We start from the raw sequence: 21,728 nt of genomic DNA on the forward strand, positions 1-21,728 counted from the left end.
ATTTCATGTGATCTCGAGGAGTCACTGACTTTCAATTCATTACGAGTGGCTGTTCTTTTAGCAAATGTTTTACGCCTTAGGCCTTTTTTAAAATTTAATGAATAATTTAATTTTTTATCTTCAATCGTTATGTTGTTAATCAAGCTAGCGTTGTTAAATGATGTGGGGATCCAGTTTACCCTCTTTCTAAAGAGGTAATCAAAAGGTGAGTCCATTCTAAAATCTTTTTTTACTCTTCCGGCGTTCCTATATTTAGTGAAATTTGAGTTTTCATTAGTGTTTTTAATTTTGTGATGTTTTCTCAAATTTTTGGATATCTCGGAGGTCAATAAGGCATTGTTTTTTATGACTCTGTAAAAGTCTATGCGGGGAACTTCAAAACTTTTTTCGGTGTTTAGTGAGTTAGAAAATTTATTTTTGCCTTGCTTCATGATATCATTTAAAGCTTTTCTTTTAAAATTGTATACTTTTTCGTTCCCACCTGTTAATACGGCGTAGGTGTCTTGATCTAATCTGGATAAAGGACGGTAGTTAAATTTTTTCTTGTCGTAATCCGAGCGATAATTCGATTTAATTTCACCCCTCTTTCTCATTTTAGCTGCTTTGACCATCAACATTTGGAAAGAAATGCTTTTATAACCATCCCTATAATTTTTTGGCTTTTTGGCAACTTTAATTCTTCCATTTCTTAAATCTAATTTCATAACTGAACTATGTAAAGGTGAAGACATTGGTCTATAAAAATCTCTTCCTTGTTTATTCATATTAATTAATGGTCTAGCATAATTGGAATCTTTATCCCCCAACAAACTAGATACCCTGTCCCGAGAATTTTTTAGATTCCACAGATAATAATCTCTTTTGGAGATATCATTTTCATAGTAAAAGTTTGAATCCCGACCTTCCGACAAAGCTCTACCTTCGTAATGCCTGTCCAAATATTTGTGACCTTTTATGAAGGAAAAAAATGGGGTGCTACATTCCTTTGTCGTTGATATAGAAGATTCCGAAGGGCTATATTGAGTTGAGGTATAATATGATGTCGAGACTGAAGGGTAAGAATATTTGGTCCGGGCAATATGAGTAGTTTCAGTATTTAACTTTAGAGGTGCATTGCTAGCATCTGTTAGATACGTCGTTTCAACAGGCTTTGGAGTGGTCCAGAGATTACTAGAAATACTTGTGGTGGTAGATTCATATGTGGTTGTTCGCGAGGAGTGAGTTGCTTTTTTACTTGATAGGCTATAGAATATTATAGCCAATATCAGCACGATGTAGTTTAACGATTTTATATGAATGAATTTCATTGTAAACTCTAAAATATTAAATATACAAATTATTTATTAGTCTTTTTCGTTATTCGTTAAATAATATGATGTCAACTAGTGTCTGGATTTAAAACTTAATATATTTCAGAGACCCATAGAGGTACCAATTGCACGGCCCAGCCCGCGTTTGTTAATAAAAAATTTCGGCCCGGATCGGATCATTTTAAAAAACATTTCGTCCCCCTGGGTTTTATATTTTTAGTCACTGCCTGGCCTTTATTATTTTTGATTTTAAATATTCCGGCCCGGGTGTATAAAATAATTTTACGGCACGTGATTAAAAAATACGATTCTTTTTTAAGATGATATGAAATTATTTAATATTTAAAACTAAAATGAAGATTATTTTTCATTTAATACAAAAAAAGGTACATTTATATATTGATATTTGGAAAAATCTATTTTCTTTAATAATGTTGCCTGATTGATTGACTCAATATATAAATTATAATAATTATAAAGATGACTAATTTTTTTAACCTAGTATATAATAAAGTGGATAGGCACAAATCATAAGCGTAACCAGTATTTTGGTAAGGGGGGGGGCAGAAGCACTGGGGGGATTTTTTCCTCATAAATTTTAATAGAGGCCTTTAGGTCCACTTATTTTAGGCCTTTGGCTATATTAGATTTTTATAAAAATTATTTAGATAATTTCACTTTTTTAAAAAAATTTTAAATGATAGTTGTTATTTTAAAAATTTATCAACTTTTACTAATTTTTCTTTTAAATTATTCTTTATAAATATCTTGTATCCATTTTTGGAAGAGAGGGAGGTAGGAGTGTGTGGGGAGAAAATTTTTATTAGCCTAAAATATAATCTTTATGAGAACAGGCGAATTTCAGAAGGAGAATTTCCCCTTGCTCCCATATCTCATGGCTACGCCTAGGTACAAATTAAAATGAGGCCGAATATATTGTAAATTATGTTCTAAGCATAAATTTTATAATCAATACGAAGAAATTGGTTATTATATTTATATTATATTGTAATTGTTTAAATATTAATAGTTACTCATTCTTTCTAATATGATATGTAATTTTTTATTAAAAATAAAAATTAGAAATTTGGAGAGAATGAATGTGAAAATAGCATTCTATGATACCTTTTTTAATTATATATATTTTATTATTATATGTGATTGATAATAGTTGAGTTTTAAATCTTCATCCCGGCCCAGGTTTATATAAAAAAAATTCGAGCCAGTCCGGGTTGTTGAAACTTTTTTTTACCCCCGGCCGGGGTTTATTTAAAAAATCGGGCTTTCCTGGGACTGCAGGTCTCTAATATATTTATTAGTTTATATTTTAATTTGATTCTTAAAAATCTTATTTGAAGAATAGGAAACAGAGAGTAATAAAATATTATATAATTTAATCTTTCTTAAAATACATATATTCTAGAAATAATTGGAATTCATTAATATTTCTTAGCATATATTATTCGCCCTGGTATTTTTGAATCATATCATGTTAAAAAAAGTTTTAAATATCTGACGATCAATATATATGTGACAAATAGCTATAAATTATTTAAGTTTGCGAACATTCTTCCAGTTCCAGATATAAAGAAAAATCAAAATGTTTTTAGAATAACTATTAGAGAATGTTTCACAATAAAGTGTGGAATATCTAGAAGTGCTAGTTCATATGAAATTAATCATTTATTTCGTCTCTTGCTATCAAAACAATTATTAAAACAAAATAAACTTATATAGCTTTAATATTAGACCCTCATTAAAAAAAATTTAATCTCAAATATTATTAATTTTTATATTATTTCAAAACTGACCTTCGTTTAGGTTTTATTGAGAATTAATACACCTGTCCAATTTCCCTCAAAAAGATAAATATGTTAAATATAACCCAATGAGGTTTGCATAAAATGAATCACTAAAAATTTTTATAAAGCTATTAAATCATTTTAAAATAATTTTAACTTATCATTTTTTTTTTACTAAAATGCCTTATAAAGTCAATATTTTTATTTTAAATCTTTTCTTTTCCTTTATATTTTAACAACTTTTTATATTTTTATTATTTAAAATAAATTATTACTCGTGTAAAAATATAATCTAATTTATCGAATCATTGTCGCATCATCATTCTCATTAAAATTTAATACTTTTTACTTTATTTCCATATGAAAAAATAAATAAATTAAGTAATATTATTATGAATATGAATACATTATCGTTTAAAATTTTTATTTAAAAAGGAAATTGTAATTTGATAAGTTTTAAGGAAGTATAAATAATTTTCACCTATGTCCTTACCTTTAATCACCTGCAAAACTTTTATCTACATAAATTATATATAATTTATTTTTCAAAACATCATTGAATAAGATAATCACGAACGAGAAAACTTACGATATTTGTTTTATTTAAAATGGGAAGTATACATTATACCATATAATATATTAGGATGATATTTCACACCTCTTAAATTTTTTAAAAGATGTTTTAATTGAAACTTCAGTTTATTTAATATTTTTTAAAAAAATTGGGTTTAACAGATTGAATAAAAAAAAATTAATATGATTTATATTTCTTAAAATAGCGCAAAAAGTATAGAAAATTTCAAAAGTGGTCAAAAATAATTACTAAACGACGCAAAATGACAAAAGCCCATAAAATGATGAGATACACAAAACCACTAGAAAAAAAGTCGGCGAATTCGGCTCTATCTACAAGAGCGTTCCGAAGAAAATCCGTTAACATTAAGGCGTTTTAATTTATTTGAAATTTGAGCTGCTTTACTTTTAAGAAAAGCCCCGAGGTCAAAGTAATAGTTTTCGTACTGAACTCTTTTTAATTTATTATTTGAAGCAAAACACTTGTTAATGTATTATGGTGATATTCAATAAGATAGTTAGGGTCTATTATCTATAAATTTCCACCAGATATAATAGTCCTAACAGATTAAATTCAATCTCATCTACATAATTCATAAATGACACTCTATTCTATTAAAATTTTTAATAATCAAATTAAAACAATTTTGAGATGTATTTGCATTTATTTTCATGTTTAACTTTTGGCAAGTCTATCTCTAGACCTGCCCACTTAATTGATACTTAACATTATAGTCAAAATATATTTTATTAACCTTTTATTTGATACAAATATAATTTTTATGCCCTTACCCTCTAAAACCCCCCATTCAAGACCAAGTCGCACTCATGACCAAGAGTGAATACTATAACTTGAGTTAAAATATATTTAAATTAGCTTTCATTTGATAACTATATTTAATTTTAAAATATTTTCCCTATCCCCCAGACCTAGCCTACATTGATTAGTCATTCTAAATTTAGATTATGATTATAATATGCCGAATATTCCTTAATTAATACGAATGCTAAACAAATTTATGGTCGGATTAAAAACTGAAACGTTTAGAATTTTTTTCCCAACTTTCTCAGGATTAAAAATATTAAAAGTGAAGAATTTTAACTGATTTATTCAAATTTTTTAAAAAAATCTAAGATGATTTGGTTTGGATTATTTTATAATTTTTATTTTAGAATCCCAGAAACAAATAGTAAATCATTTAGAAATTTTTGGCATTTTAAATCTTTTTTCTTTTTAAGTGAATTTAGTTTAAGCATTTATTTTTATTACTTACCTAACATCATTTATGCACATTTTTACTGCTGAATTGGGACCTTAGGAGTGGGTCAAGCCTGTAATATATTTTTAGATAAATAGTTTTATATAGATAACGATATTAAATTAAAGCCAATAATAAGCCAATTATACATCATGCTAAGTCATCACGTCTGTCATAAGAAGGAGAGTGGATCAAAAACATTCGTCAAAAAAATATATAAACTATAAATGAAATGAAGACTAATAAAAAGTAATATTATAAAAATAATTATATGAACCCTTATAAACTTTCAAAAATTTAAGAAATATTTTTTTAATTCGAATCCATATATATTTGTAAAATTTCACTATATTGTTTTAGAAATTTAGGTTTCGCGATAAAATTTTATTATATATTGATTCGTGATAGAAGTTTTGAGGTTATGTATCCACTCCAAAAAGTTTACGGTAAGGGTTTTACTACAAAAAATTCGTGATATTATATTTGTGATATAGCCTTAGCTATAAAATCCATTTGCAGTAAAAGTTTTACGAAAGATTGATTCGCGGTTAAAGTTCCACTGAATTGATATGAAACTTTTAAAATTTATAGGATCCGCATGCACCCGACGAATGTTTTCAAGTGTTAAAGGGGGAAGAAGGGGGGGGGGAATTGATAAATAAGACTGCGGCATATTTTTGATAGAGATATTTTGGTTTTAGATTAGGAAGATATTGGCGCCACTAAAAATTTGATAAAAGTAATCCACAAAATAATATAGTTAAAATATATATTTATTATTTTATAATCATGATTAAAATATGTCTAGCCACTATATATCTCTATAAACCTTTTCAAATTATAAAAGAGGGTTCAAAGTAGTGATCTGCATCAAGCCTATTTAAGCTTAGCCGTGCCTAAATTTTTTTTCAAAAATTTTTCTTGCCCGGTCTGATCCCGAACGAAATACTTTTTTTTATTTGTCCTGAAAAGCCCGACTAGAAATAAAAATTACAGAAATATTTAAATTTTTTTAAAAATTGTAATCTACAAATATAAAATATTAGCGCCTTGTTTCTTTCAAGAATTTAAAAATATATTGATTTATTAGACAAAATGTAATAATATCATATTTAAAAATTTAAACCCGGATCCGAGTTCGGGCCGGGCCATGATTATCTCTTTATGTTATAAAAGTTAAGTTATATATTAATATTATATACATTTAATATAAATTATAATCTTGTTGGATTAAATCCCTATCAACAGATTTTAAAAATATAAAATGAAAAGATTTATAATTGGAAAATAGGAGTCTTTTTGTTCTTCATTTCTTTAAATGCTTACTGAATATACAAACTTCATATTAGAAAGATACGCTCACATTACCATTCCTAAAATTCAAGAGACTATATTAATTTACATGAAGGGATCAATCAACTCTAAAGTGCCATCTATACTTTAGTTGATCCCGTTAAATTTCTTTTTTGAAATTGAAACTATTCATATTATTTAGGGGGGATCTGGGATAAATGGCCATGATTTGTTTTATGCCAAATAAAATAGTTAAAAATTAATATATCAAACAAAATAATTTTGTATCAGTGTAAAAAAAGTTAGCTAGAATAAAATCAACAATCTGGGATGAGTGGTTGTCTCTTAAGCAATTGGCATAAGATGGCGGGGTTTAAAGGAATTATTTTCGATTCCGAGATCATGATTAGAACATACTTGTAAAGTTTATTACTACCTCTAAATTTGATTATGAAAGTAGCAGCACCTATTATTTTGTTGATATTTTTCGTCCAATTTATATATTCAAATTTCCGAGTTTACTACTAAATTGTATCTTTTAGGTAGAGTATTTAATTGGTGATCTTCGAAGAATTTTATTCTATCTTTGATACATGCAGGAGCATATATTTTATATTATTGGCGGTGGGGGGGGGGTGTTGTACGCGGTGTTGACTATTGAGATATAAGGTAAGAGTACATTCTTTCAGATATAGGGTTGAAATTCATAAAAAATTAATTATTTTTAACAGTTGACACAACGTCTCCCCAGTTATTTTTGATGTGTAACTTTAATATTGTCAATGAAGTGGGTTTCTTGGATTGTTTGATCTTGGGTCTTTTAACATTATGATGAATATTTTAAGCATTTTACATGCCATTTATATTGCATGTTAATATTGAAAATATTGCATTTAGCATTTTCTATATTCATTCCTTATCTTTTAAAGTATAAGAGATTTAATTTAGGATTTAATAAAGACAAATGAGGTTTGGGATAAATTTATGGTACAAGATATTAAAATAAGGTGCAATTAAATAATTTAAGAGATTAAGAAGTTTTAAAGATTTCATATGTATTCTCTTATTAAAACTATGGATGAATAAGTTTGCTATGGCTACTCAACATTATTTTAAAATCAAATACGACCTTTAAGTTCCAAATATTTTTGTGAATTATACTAAAGGTCTTTAGATCATATTTATATAAAACATTAGTAATTTGATTATGTAAATTTTTTTCTAGACAAAAAATATAGAAACACATTTGAGTTGAAAGAGGTACTAAAGCAATTTTCTTAAATATTACTTTATTGGGCTAATCTATATAATCAATAAACAAATTTATTTAAATAAATATATTAATTTTTGTAATTACTCAAAATAAACTATATATGTTATTTGGCGTCTACTTTCTATAAATAAAATCATATATTTTTATTTTACATAAAGAATAACATAAAATTGATAAATAATTTAGATATATTTTTAAAAATTTCTAAGACCCGACCCGACCATGCCCAAATTTTCCTAATATTATTCGGGCCGGGCCTACTTTTGCAGATCTCTAATATAAGGACAAGTCATAAATATAATTTTGACCAATATTTGGACAGATTTATTTAATAAATATTAAGTTAAGGTGGTATGACTCAACCACTATATAACTATTTAACTAAAATATATATTAATCAGATTCATCTTGTATTCCAATTATGACCGCATTTCATTAAGAATTTTTAAAAAGTTAACTTTAAAACATAAGTTTTAATTTAATTTCATTTATTATCAGGCACATCAACGATCTATTTATTACATGTTAATATTTATACGATTTACATATAATATAAATGATTTGTACTTTAAGAATATAGAGAATAGGAGATAATATGATTAACGGATAAAAAAGATAGGTTGGGTTTTTATTTGCTATCCAGAATATTCCAATAAATGTTCAATTTATCCAAAGGTTCGGTGAAATTTTGTAGATTAAATAATGGCATTTTTGGCTTCATTTTCTTAAAATTTAAAAAATATTTATAATAAATTTTAATCTCACGCTTCTAGGTGGCTAATAAATGGTTCATCGTTATATTCTTTTATTTTAGAATCTAGATCCATAGCAAATTACAATATTCGTTAAAATCTCTTGCTTAAAATAAAACATTAGAGGCATCAGTCTTTGAATTTTCCAAATCTTCATGGAAGAAACTCTGGTATAATCTTTAATAATATAGATATTCGTTTTTAAAGGAATAAATCTTTGATGGTTAATTATAAAAGACTTAAAACATTCATATCCTTAATTTTGTACATACAATTTTTACGCTTTTGCATATAAAATTTACATTGTTAATTTATATCTCCAATTTTCCTCCATTCCAACTAAATATTGCGATTTATTTTCTCTTCTCAGTTCAGTTAATATCAATCATCATCATCATTAATATTAACACTTTCAAAATTTTCTTCTTGAAAAGTCTGATATTTTTTTGATAACGTTTAAACATGTAAAACATCTTAATGATTATCTACCATAAATATCCTTGGTTTATTTATGTATAATTAGTATTTTTTTATATTTATTTAAAGAGATATAAAAATTGATTATTACCTGTTGGAATCAAAAAAAGAGTAAAGCTTATCAAACCTAAACCTCATTTCACGGCAATTTTCTCGATATGGTCAATTATTTTTACTGGTATTAAATCAACCAAATCACTTAATGAAATCTATTATATAATATATGAGTATTTTTTTATACAAACATTTGTGATCACTTTTAAAAGAGTTTACAAAGCATAAAATACTTTGGTATATAAATTTTATTTTATTTTATTTCGTAAACAATACATATTTAAGATATTGATTTCCGCAGATGGAACATAAAAATTTTTTAAATTATAAATTTATATTTTTAAAAGTTTAAATTTATAGAAAATGGGGCAAATTTTTAGTATATATTAAAATTAGATATTTACACCTATAGGTTTGGTTAGGGCGTTTAAAAAAAAATTAAGTTGAATTATAAATGTATATAAAGAAGGAAAGATTAAAATTCATGGGAAAAAATTTCAAATGCATGTGAAATTTAAAATTTTTATGTGCTCAAATGGACTTTTACCTTTTTAAAATAAATAAATATATGATTAATTTTTGATTAAAATATATTCCTTTTTTTAAAAAAAATGTGTCGGGGTCGGTTAAATTGGTAATAAAAATGATCCAATTTTTAATGTAAATATATATTTATTTTTTTATAAATCAATTAAAAATATTATTTAATATCATCACATAATTTTGTAAATTAAAAAATACATTGATATTTGATTCCGAAAGAGGAAAATAATGGTAAATTCAACAATATATTTATTCTTATTTATATTGGATAAAATATATGCTCTTTGTATTTATCTAAAGCTTCCAAATAAAATTTAAAATGAGGAAATAGAATTTGAAACTTCAAAAATAAGGAGGCCGGGGTTGATCGAATCGATTTGTTCAAAATCGGCTATAATTTATTTATTTTTTGGGTGCTGCTATACCTATAACTGTACTCTAAGGTGCTTTATTAAACTAACATTTTTAGTCATATTTTTAGATTTTGTTTTTGTTTATAGAAGTGAAAATTTTGCTCAAGTTCCGCCAGGAAAGCTCTTTCATGAAGTTTCCTAAATCATTGGCTTATTTGGGTTCTAATAAATTGAAATTTTATCTATTTAATAATCATATTATTTGTAGAGTAATTTTATTGTTCAAAATATCGGTATACAATTAAATTAAGGCTAATTATAAACATAATTTTGTTTATTTTAATAGACATTTTGGATATATAGTTTGCCAAAGTTTGAACATGCTGTTTCTTTTTGGAATTTATTTGGATTTGTGAGAAATATTCCACATGATTTTTAGCCATTTATCAATCTAATGGGTGCTACTGCTAAGGACAAACCATTTTAATTACAAAGGAAATGGAAGATAATAGATTATAATATTTTCCCTGGATACCTTCATTTAGAAATTAAATTATAATTAATTAGGACTTATCAAGATTTTGCAATTATGATATATAAAATTTGATGGGGAATAGAATTGATGTAAAATATGAGGTTGTCACATATTCTAATTAACCATTATCTTATTCCTAATTATTAAATATCTAAGATCTAACAATTATTTAATAAATTCACTTAATATACTTTTAATATCCGGACTATCAATAGGCTTACCTTTGTTAGAAATTGTCTAAAAACAGCACCAAAAATTGTGGCAAATCAATAATTAAATTATCATTTAAAAGAAATTAAATGAGTATACATTGGCGTACGCAGCGGGGGGGGGGCAGGGAGACAAATCCTCCCCCCCCCCCAAAGCCAAAAAATGCAGATGCCGGATATATTTTTCAAAAATATTATTGTTTATATTAATTTATATTTGTTAATATTTATTCGTATCTCATTTTAAATATATATTTTATTATATTTATTATCACATTTATCTACTAAGTTATTTTATCAATTAATTTCGATTTCAAGTTTTCCGGCGTAATATTTACTTATTATTTTCAAATTTTTAGTGGCGTAATTTATCTACCATTTTCAAATTTCTAGTCAAATAATAATTATTTCTGAAACTTCTTGTAAAACAGGGAAAAATAAATTGCAACCTTGTCCGAGATAGAGTCTCTGCAATCAAGCAGTAACAGCTTTTAAGGAGTTAGAAGAGCCAATTATTTGCTATTACTGAAATATCACAATGGCCTGAAAGAAATATTTGCTCAGAAGCAAGAAAATTATTGGATTCAATGCTTATTCCAAATTTTATTTCTCATTAGAATGTATTATTTAATTATACAATTATTTTAAGTATTACTTTTTAAAATCATGACATTGACTTGATTAAGAAGATGAGAATAGCGGAGAGCATTTTATCAGAACTCAAGGAAATTAGGGCTAATGTTGATTAAGAATTTCATATTTTATTGTTGAGTCAAAAGCAGAGCTATACGTGTTTAATATTTGTCTCCCTCGACTTGTATCAAGGCAAGCTCATCGTTAAAACATAATATAGGATCAGTAGAAGAGTATATCTTAAATACAGATACATTTATAACCCAAATAAATGAATTTTTAATTCATCATGCAGCACTTACTAATCTGCAAATATTACTTTCACAAAAGCCTTCTCAACCTTTTTCAGATGGTGATAGAAAAAAAATATTTGTTAGATTTTTATTATGAAGATGTTTAAGTATCTTATGATGCCTTAGCTGAATAACTATGTTTATAAGATTAACAATGGTTGATATAGTCCCAAATGCTATGGATGCTCTGCATTATTTCAAACACATTTTAGATTAAATTCCCAATGTATTAAAAGGGTTTAAACTCTTCCTATTAGTAAACTTATGAGAGAACATTCTCTTTTTTAAGAAGAATAACAGAGGCCTGCAGAAGTACCATTTGCAGGGCACGGCCCGGATTTTTTTTAAAGATTTTTTACGGCCCGGCCTGGGGTTTTTTAAAAAAAATTTTCAGGCCAGGCCCGGCTTTTTTTAAAAAATTTTTAGGCCCAACTCGGATTTTTTTAAAATAAAATTTTCAGGCCTGGCCCGGATTTTTTAAAAATAAATTATATTTATTTTTGATTTTTTAATAATAACGATTCAAATATAGGCTGTTTTAAAAAATACAACCCGGATTGGGTGTTTTTTAAAAAATTTCGGGCCCGGCCTGGGTAAAAAAAATTAAAATACTGTCCGGCCCGGGTGCCGGGCCTGCAGGTCTCTGAAAAACATACCAAGAAATACAACATCTGAAAGTCGATTGAAAGGTTTGGATCTTTTGAATATTCATAGGCATTTGACGACAAGCAAGGATGAGATAATTGAAAAATTAGCTCAATCACAACGAAGATTGGATTTTGCATTGTAAATATATAACATACAAAATGCAATTATTCCTAAACATTAATTTAAAATTGTGTATTAGAAATAGTTATTAGTCCTAATAAATTTATGCTTGATATTTTTAAAAAACAATAATATTTCTTAAAAAATTTTATTATCCCCCTCCCCAGACCAATTTCCTAGGTACGCGCCTGTGAATATATATAATGTGTTTTTCTAAAAATCTAGTTTAGGTCCTTTTTTATAAAAAATTAGCAGCAATTAATTGCATTACTTTAACAACAGTATAAAAAATTACTAGCCTACCATATGGCAGGGCAGTTAATTTGAAGAAAATATTTCAAGAATATTGAAAATAAAATTTTATGGCAGAGAATGACTGGTAATAGGATTTATGGAAAAAAATCAAAATCACTTTTTAAGGTTCTCTGAGGAAACAAGTATGGCTGATTTAATCGAGAGCAGTGCCGTCCCTATATTATCTGCCACCCTTAAGTAATAATTTTAATTTTTTTACCTTTTAGAAAATTTTAAATTTCAAATTAACTGCCATATGATAGGTATTTTACCTATTGTTGTTAACGTAAAGTAACAAGTTGCCGGTAATTAGTGTAAAAACGAGAAAATTTTGTAATCATTGTAAAGAATAAAAAGTATCTGTAAAATTTAAAAGTTTCTAATTAATATTAATTATATAAATAATAATTTACTAATACTTTTATTTTACGTTTTGTTATATCACATGATCCCATATACATTTACAATAACATAATCAAATTCAGTAGCGTCACGGAATAGGGGGGGGGCGCAGGGGCTCGAGCATCCTGAATAACTTGAAATGCCCCTCAAAATTTTGAAATATTTTTATACTACTAAAAAAAAGGTAAGTTTTCTAAAAAATAAGGTAATTTAGGATAATGTTATCTAAAAAAAGAGGTAATTTTAGATAATGTTATCTAAAAAACAGAATTAGTTTATTATATATAATATAAATTTTTAGCCTAGCCCGGGTTCATAGAAAAAACATTTTTCGGCCAGGGAAGATTGGTGAAAGAAAAAATTTCAAGCCCGACGCGGTTTATAATTTTTAAAATGTTATATGACGCGGTTTGTATACCCGGGCCGGAATTTGCTCCCAGCATATTTCTGTCTTATATATTTCTTTTATATTTAACCATTTCTATTATCAGAAAATATAAATTTGGTAATTCAAAATTAGTTCATTGTTTTTCTCATTTTCTTAATTATATTTAATAAAGAAATTATCAATAATGGTGTTATATTGCATGATAGTGAGTGATTGATAATGTTTTTATGTAAAATTTAAAGGTTTATAGTATTTAAAATCTGGCTTAACCTTTTTAGAAGTGGAGTATTTGCATCCTATGGTACTCCTCTATTATAGGGGTCTCAGCATCATCGGCTTATAGTGTTGTAAACGAACGCGTTCAAAATAAGTTCGTTTTTTTGAAAAAAATGATGAACGGCGTTCCTTTTATTTTTGACGAACAATGAACGTGAACCATTCATTTTTTATGACGAACGCGTTCGAATTTAACTTTCGTTCATTTTTAAAATTACTTTTTATTTTTATTTATTTGAAAAATTTAATATTTCCAATTTTTTTTTAAAAAGTAATATTTATATTTTTTAATCGGCTGTGTATTTCCTTTTCACATTTCAATTTTTTTAACACATAGTTTATTAATTTGAATACTATTGTTTATATTTTAATTTAATAGATTAGAATAAGCATGGATATTATTATTTTAACCTCATCATCTGATTTTGGATTATTACCATGGCCAAATATGAAAAATGTTTTACAGTAACATCCTATATTGAAGGAACTAATTCAATGCTTACCAAGTGTAAAATGTGGCCAAAAAGTATTATATTGTCAAAATCTTCAGGTTCCAATTTAAAACGACATTTGATTGTAATATTAATTATTTTAATTTATATAACTAAGTAAAATCCTTAAATTTGAAGAAATAATGCATTTGGGATATTTGATCCCAACAATAACGATAGTTATTTTAAAATTAAAAAAAATTAGTGGCCTCAAATATGGTCAACCATTGATAGACGCCGTATTAAATGGGATTAATAAAAGATGTATTAAACCTACTCTCAATTAATTACATAGATTTTATTTTTTTAAAGATTTGAACATATATATAAAGATCAATATCTTTCTGCAATTATACATCCAGCATTCAAAAAACGAACCCTTTAATAATAAACTTATAGCGTTATTGAAAAAAATGCTTTGAAAACCCTTGAGAACTGTTAATTTCGAAATATCCTTTTTTTTGTCGAGGAAGTAGAGAATGAATTAAAGGAGAATAACTTATCTCAATTTTTTGAAGCAAATAACAAAACAATAAATGTTTTTAATTAATTCTCCACGTTAAAAGAGCTGTTTATTAAGTATAATACCGCAATCCCCTCATCTGCCCCTGTAGAGAGCGTTTTTAGTATAGCTAATGCCGTATTAACTGCCAAGTGTTCCTGTCTATCAGATAAATATTTTGAAAACAATTGTTATTAAAATTTAATAAGAAAAATTTTTTATAATAAAAATATCTTTTTATTTGCTATATTATATTATTATATTTATAATTATATTATCAAAATAATATATTATTTTTTAACATGGCTAATATATTGTATTAAAAATATTAGTTTATTTATATTAAATTAAATTTTAAAAAATATTTATAAAATTTTGAACGGTTTATGAACGTGAACGCGTTCGTGAAGGTGTTCCTTTTTCTGAAAGTGAACTTGAACGCGTTCGATTTTTTTAGAAATGTTTACAGCACTATAGGCTTGTATTAAGTGGGGGGGGGGGATAGATGGTACTGGCTAAAACATTTATTAGAACTTATTAAATAAATGAATTAGTCTAGCCTTTTTTTAAATTCCTTTGATGGGTACAGAATAATTAAAAATTTGGCTTTTAAACGCTAAATTCACAAAGCTAGTGATTCTCTGTTGCTAATAATTAATTTTTTTTTATCTATAATTATATACCCATATAAAATCATTATATAACATAGTTAACTCATTTTTGGGTAGGGCATTCCAGTAATCCAGGTGCCTAAAGGTTGTAAAACTATCCTTTCTAAATCAGATTATAAGAAAAACTTTAAAAATAATAAAATACTAAATGTAAAATATGATAAAAATGGACAATTTCATTGGCGTACGCAGCGGGGGGGGGCAAATCCCCCCCCCCCCCCCCCCCCCCCCCAAAGCCAAAAAATGCAGATGCCGGATATATTTTTCAAAAATATTTTTGTTTAGAGTGTTGTGCAGATTTGATTTAAACATTTCCATATTTTTTAATTCGTTTGTAAATAAAAATTTTAACTTGTAAAAATTGATAAGAATATATAAATATGTTATTTTAACAACTTTTTACAAGTCAAATAATTTTATTTTCAAATAAATTAATAAATATGGAAATGTTTTGAATTAAATTTACACAGCACATATTAATTTATATTTGTTAATATTTATTCCTATCTCATATTAAATATATATTTAATTACATTTACTATCACATTCATAACTAAGTTTATCAATTAATTTCGATTTCAAGTTTTCCGGCGTAATATTATCTTATTATTTTCAAATTTTTAGTGGCGTAATATTTATCTACCATTTTTAAATTTCTAGTCAAATAATAATTATTCTGAAATTGTCCAACAGGGAGAAAGAAATTGCAACCTTGTCCTACGAGATAGAGTCTCCGCCATCAAGCAGTAACAGCTTTTATGGAGTTAGAAGAGCCGATTATTTGCTATTACTGACATATCACAATGGCCTGAAAGAAATTTTTCCTTAGAAGCAAGAAAATTATTGGATTCAATGCTTATTCCAAATTTTTTTTCTCATTAGAATGTACAACTATTTTATGTATTATTTTTCAAAAACATGATGACTTGATTAAGAAGATGAGAATAGCGGAGAGCATTTTATAGAATTCAAGGAAATTAGGGCTAATGTTTATGAAGAATTTCATGTTTTATATGTTATTGTTAAGTCAAAAGCAGAGCTATACGTGTTTAATATTTGTCTCACTCGACTTGCAGCAAGGCATGCTCATAGTTAAAACATTAATATAGGATCAGTAGAAGAGTATATCTTAGATACAAATACATTTATAAACCAAATAAATGAATGGTTTTTAATTCATTATGCAGCACTTACCAATCTGAAAATATTATTTCCATAAAAGCCTTCCCAACCTTTTTCAGATGGTGATAGAAAAAAAATATTTGTTGGATTTTTATCATGAAGATGTTAAAGTATCTTATGATGCCTTATTAGCTGAATAACTATGTTTATAAGATTAACTATGGTTGATACAGTCCCAAAAAATGCTATGGATGCTCTGCATTATTTCAAACACATTTTAGATTATATTTTCTATGTATTAAAAGGGTTTATATATATTAGCAACTCTTCCCAATAGTAAACTAATGAGAGAACATTCTCTTTTTTAAGAAGAATAACAGCCTGCAGAGGTACCATTTGCAGGGCACGACCCGGAATTTTTTAAAGATTTTTACGGCTAAGATCAATTTTCAGGCCCGACCCTAATTTTTTTAAAATAAATTATATTTATTTTTGATTTTTATAGGTAATAATAACGATTTCAAATATAGGCTGTTTTATTATATACAGTCCGGCCCGGATATTTTTTTAAAAAAAATTTTCAGGCCCGGCCTAGATGTTTTTTTTTAAAAATTCAGGCTAGCCCGGGTGTTTTTTTAAAAAAATTTCGGGGGCCTGCAGGTCTCTGAAAAACATACCAAGAAGTACAACTTTAGAAAGTAGATTGAAAGGTTTGGATCTTTTGAATATTCATAGGCATTTGACAACAAGCAAGGATGAGATAATTGAAAAATTAGCTCAATCCCAAAGAAGATTGGATTTTACATTATATAATATACAAAATACAATTATTCCCTAAGCTTTTTGTGTATTAATTTATATTTCTAACATTTAAATTTTTTATAGTTTTTATATAAATTTTAAAGCTCAAAAAATTCAAATTTTTATTTTGGGTCATTTAAGTGATTCTTTACATATAATTTTTTTATAATTCACATTAATTTAAAATTGTGTATTAGAAATAGTTATTAGTCCTAATAAATTTATGCTTGATATTTTTAAAAAACAATAATATTTCTTAAAAATTTATTATCCCCCCCCCAGACCAAATTCCTGCGTACGCGTATGGACAATTTATATTCATTTGGGGCGAATCGATCATTTAAAATAGATTCAAATTTCTTATGTCCTATTTATTCATCAGATTAATATATAATTTAGTTTTTCATATTTAAATAATCTAAAAAAATAACGTTATAAAATATCAATAATTTTTTAAAGCCATTAATAGTAAGAAAAATTGTATTTATTCTTAAAAACACAATTTCTCTCAGGTTCATCGTTCATACATCTCATCATCCTTGCATCTGCTATGTCTATCGGTGGTGGTTTTGTTAAATATTGAGTGGTCATATTCTACCTATCATTCAGCGCCTATTCTTCCTTATAAAGTAATCAACAAAAAGGCGTTGCAAATACCCATATTCAATCAATATAAACCGTACAATGCGAAGAAAGGGCAATCCATATTCAACCAACATAGACCCTACAATACAAAAAAAGGTCATGTTTATAATGGAAAGAAAGGGTATGTTTGTTCATATTATACTATATCAGACACTTCTACCGCTACCACGGGGGGGGGCGGAGTGGTATGCCGTAAGATCGTTATTAAAATAAAATAGGTAGGAAAGGGGTTAGAGATATGTAATGATTAACATTTTATGGATTTTAAAAATAAATATTTTTTTTGTGATATATGACAATTGTAATAATAAATGGTAATAGCTTTTCCAATGTTTAATGAACTTTATTATTATCAGTGTTGTTAAAATAGCGCGCTACTTTTTTCAGTAGCGATAGCTATAGCGCGCTACTTTTAAAAAAAATAGCGATAGCGGTAGCTCGCTACTAATTTAGAAAGTAGCGAAGTAGCGCGCTACTTCGCTACTTTCAATTTTACATAATAAATACATCTAAAAATTATTAAAATATATTTTTTATAAAATCTAAAATTATAATCCTTTTATTTAATTCAATTTAATTTTGAAATTTATATTTATATTTAAAAATATACATTATTGTTATATATTAGATATAAACAGTTGTTAAATAGCAATCTGTATTTAATTTATATTTCGCGCATTCATTAAATTATATATTTTTGAAATTCCGTTATTGGTATGTCCTTACTTTTATCTTATTTTATATTTCATTTTACATTTTATATTAAGCATTATAAATCTTGTTATGTGTGAGATTGTTGAAGATATTGAAATTTCTTTGGAAAATGAGCAAAATATAGATGATCCTTTCCCAAAATTCAAGAAATACTTTAACCTTGAAGAAAAAATTATAACTGGATATCGGTTTCGGTGCAAGATGTGCCGCAAAATTATCTCTTCAAATCATACGAGCAGCTTTAGTTTGAAAAAACATTTAAAGGTAATATATTAAACAAATTTAATATCAATGTGTAGGCTAATCTTTAATTTTTAAAATAAATTAAAATCAAAAATTATTTTTTTAATATATTCATACATTTTATCTAAAACATTTTAAAATAGTTATTTCAATCATTTTTATGTACTTATCTCCTACATAATTTTTATTCTAAGTATTTTATAATTTTAGACTGTGCACACTTCAAATTATTAAGAGATTGAAAAATATCTCAAAAGTTTTGGGGTAATGGAAGAAGATAAACCCACTTCCAAATCAAATTTAATACAAACAAAATTAACCAATTTGGATTCATCAACACCTGGTGTATCCCAAAAATTGGCTGACAAAGTCATTATAAACTTGATAATAGATACAGTTCAACCATTATCCTTGGTGGATAATGATTCTTTTATAAAGATGACAAACACTTTTTCTCCACGGACCAAGATATTTTGCCGGCAGACATTGATGGCAAGAATTTTGGAGAGCTTTAAGGAAATGAAAGAATCTTTGATATTAAATCTATCAGATGTCTCCTACGTCTGTACAATGGCAGATTGCTGGACTCACAATAAAAGGTAAAAATGTTTATTTTCTGATTTATAATATGTCATATTTTTAGAGCTCTGCACATTGAATTGATCCTAAAAATCTTAAACGAAAATCTGTAAGCTCTAAAGAGAATAATTGGTTGTCAGACTTATGACATTCTAGCCAATATTATTGCAGAAATCCATAGGTCTTACAAAATTCAAAACAAGGTTTGTAAGATGATTACGGATAATGGGTCTAATTTCCTAAAGGCCTTCAGGTTTTAAATTTATTATAATTTTTTTATAATATGATATAAATAATATGGAATATTTGGGGAGGATAATAATAATAACAATACTAGTAATATTCCTGAAAAAAATATTGAAGATGGAGAACAAGAAGAGGATGATGAAATGGAGTTTGAGATAATTGATGTTCATGACATCCTTGGTTTTAAATTATTTTATATTTAATTTTTCACCAATATAAAATAAAATTTATAATATTTAGGATCTTCAATAAAGTCTTCTACGTTACCTAGCCATCATCGTTCTTCCTGCCACAACCTACCTAAATTTAGTTGCGACAGTGGATGCTGAAGAAGCATTATTAAATGAGGATTTTAAAAGAGTATCAAGATCTACATTTTCTAAATGCCAAGCTCTTTGGAATAAACAAAATAAGTCATCAAAGACGTCTGATATTTTCAAAAAAAAAAATTAGGACGTTATTTATTGACACCAAACACTACAAGATGGAATAGTGTTTACAATGCTATGAAACTTTTAGCATTGTTTCTAGATGAGAAAAAAATGGAAATGAATTATATATTGGATCAAATGGGAATACAGTATTTTAATGTGGAGTAGCATACCTTTATTAAAGAATATACTGAAGTATTTTTAATTAACCTCTAAATGCTTTTTTTAAATCTAAAAATACTAATTTAAATATTTTTGATGATTTTTTACATATAAAAAGTTTGTTTATTAAATTTAATACTGCGTTGCCCTCAAGTGCTAGTGCTGAACGATTATTTAGTATGGCAAAGCTTATACTTTCTAATCGTCGCTCTAGACTTGGGGATGACAGTACCGAAATGTTATTATTATTAAAGTGCAATAATAAATAAATTATATATATATGTAACAAATTATAGTCATGTTTTTATATCAATATTTTATTTGTGGAAATAAAGTTACGTAAAAAAAAATATTTAAAAAAAAAATCAAAGTAGCGTAAAAAGTAGCTTTAGCTACCTTTTTTTAAAAGTAGCTAATAGCGCGCTACTCATTTGAAAACGATAGCGGTAGCGATAGCGCGCTACTTTTAAAAGTAGCGTTTAACAACACTGATTATTATCTATGTGAAATTAACTTTACTAAAGGTTATAATATGGTTTTGCTAATTTTGATTTCTGTTCTTTAGATCGAGGGACGGCGGGTAGTAGATATTGATGTAGGGGTTTATGCAAGTGTCTGTACTATACATTCATTAAATCTGTCGATTTTGAACTTATTTTTAAATATTGTTAAAACATTTCAATGCTAAAATTAGACAATTTAGAATAGTAGAAATCTAAAGTCAACTCACAAAACACTTTAAATTATGAAATAATGATAAATTTATTTTCCTTATAAACAATATAGGTCCTATAAAAAGCATTATTATACTTCTTCCAGTTCGTCGACAAGCAGTTCGACAACCACAACGGATAACGTCAAAATTAAATACGTGATCATCAAAAAGGTAGCAGGTGTAGGGGCTGGATATCACAACCACCATCCATCCAAACACGGGCATGATATATTTAACGGAATATCTTATCAAAAAGGAAAGGACGATGTGGCTGTTGATACCGAAAAAAATAATTTTCCCACCCTCAAAAAACTGATTATAAGGCAAAAAGAGGCTGAAGAGCTTAAAAATAGCCAAAATTCGGGAATTCATAATACGAAGGCTAAGAAATCGAGTGGAATGGGGTACAATGATGACTACATGGAAAAGAAGTTTAAGGAAAGAGAGAAAGAAGAACTAATAAAACCATCGAGAAATTCTAATTTTTCGCAAATTAAAGCGGCCGGGTTGAGTTACGGTTCAGATTTGGAAGGAAGGGGTAATGATACAGAAGAGATAAAAGAAGGCCAGAAATCTCCGAAATCAAGAGAAAAAGATGAGGAAAATTTTTTGAGAAATGAAGAGGGAGACGGTCAAGAACAAAAATCCGATTATGACCCGAATCCCAGTTCTAAATTAGAAATCCAAGGTGATTTCTCCTTAGAAGGAGATAAGTCTGATAATGGTTCTCCGAAAATTAATAATAACTATGATATACCTACGATAGATTTCGGCCTTAAAGGAGATTCTGGTTTCTTGCCCATCTTTTTCCGATGATCTCAATGCTATTAAAATTTTATTTGGGCAATTTAACATATTTAATTTTTTTTAATCACAATTCTTCCTAAATTTTATTCTTATTGGATTTTATTAAAAAACT

The 21,728-nt window shown here is 26.8% G+C and overlaps 1 protein-coding gene across 1 annotated transcript; it reads left to right on the forward strand.

Annotated features, from left to right (window-relative positions):
• Window positions 1–8,417: 8,417 nt before the first annotated feature.
• On the forward strand, window positions 8,418–21,670 carry LOC135924272 (uncharacterized). The gene is made up of 3 exons (XM_065459326.1): window positions 8,418–8,432; window positions 17,587–17,840; window positions 20,881–21,670. Exons 1-3 carry the CDS (start codon window positions 8,418–8,420, stop codon window positions 21,623–21,625), a joined length of 1,014 nt encoding a protein of 337 aa, XP_065315398.1. The 3' UTR covers window positions 21,626–21,670.
• The last annotated feature ends 58 nt before the right edge of the window (window positions 21,671–21,728 follow it).

Source organism: Gordionus sp. m RMFG-2023, chromosome 2, assembly GCF_954871325.1.
Source record: "Gordionus sp. m RMFG-2023 chromosome 2, tfGorSpeb1-WG-v2, whole genome shotgun sequence".
In the NCBI taxonomy this organism is placed as follows: Eukaryota; Metazoa; Nematomorpha; class Gordioida; order Chordodea; family Parachordodidae; genus Gordionus; species Gordionus sp. m RMFG-2023.

Coding starts and splice junctions, on each gene's coding strand:
- LOC135924272 (XM_065459326.1), top strand. Junction 17,841..20,880: donor GTTTATAATGGAAAGAAAGG/GTATGTTTGTTC, acceptor TAAACAATATAG/GTCCTATAAAAAGCATTATT.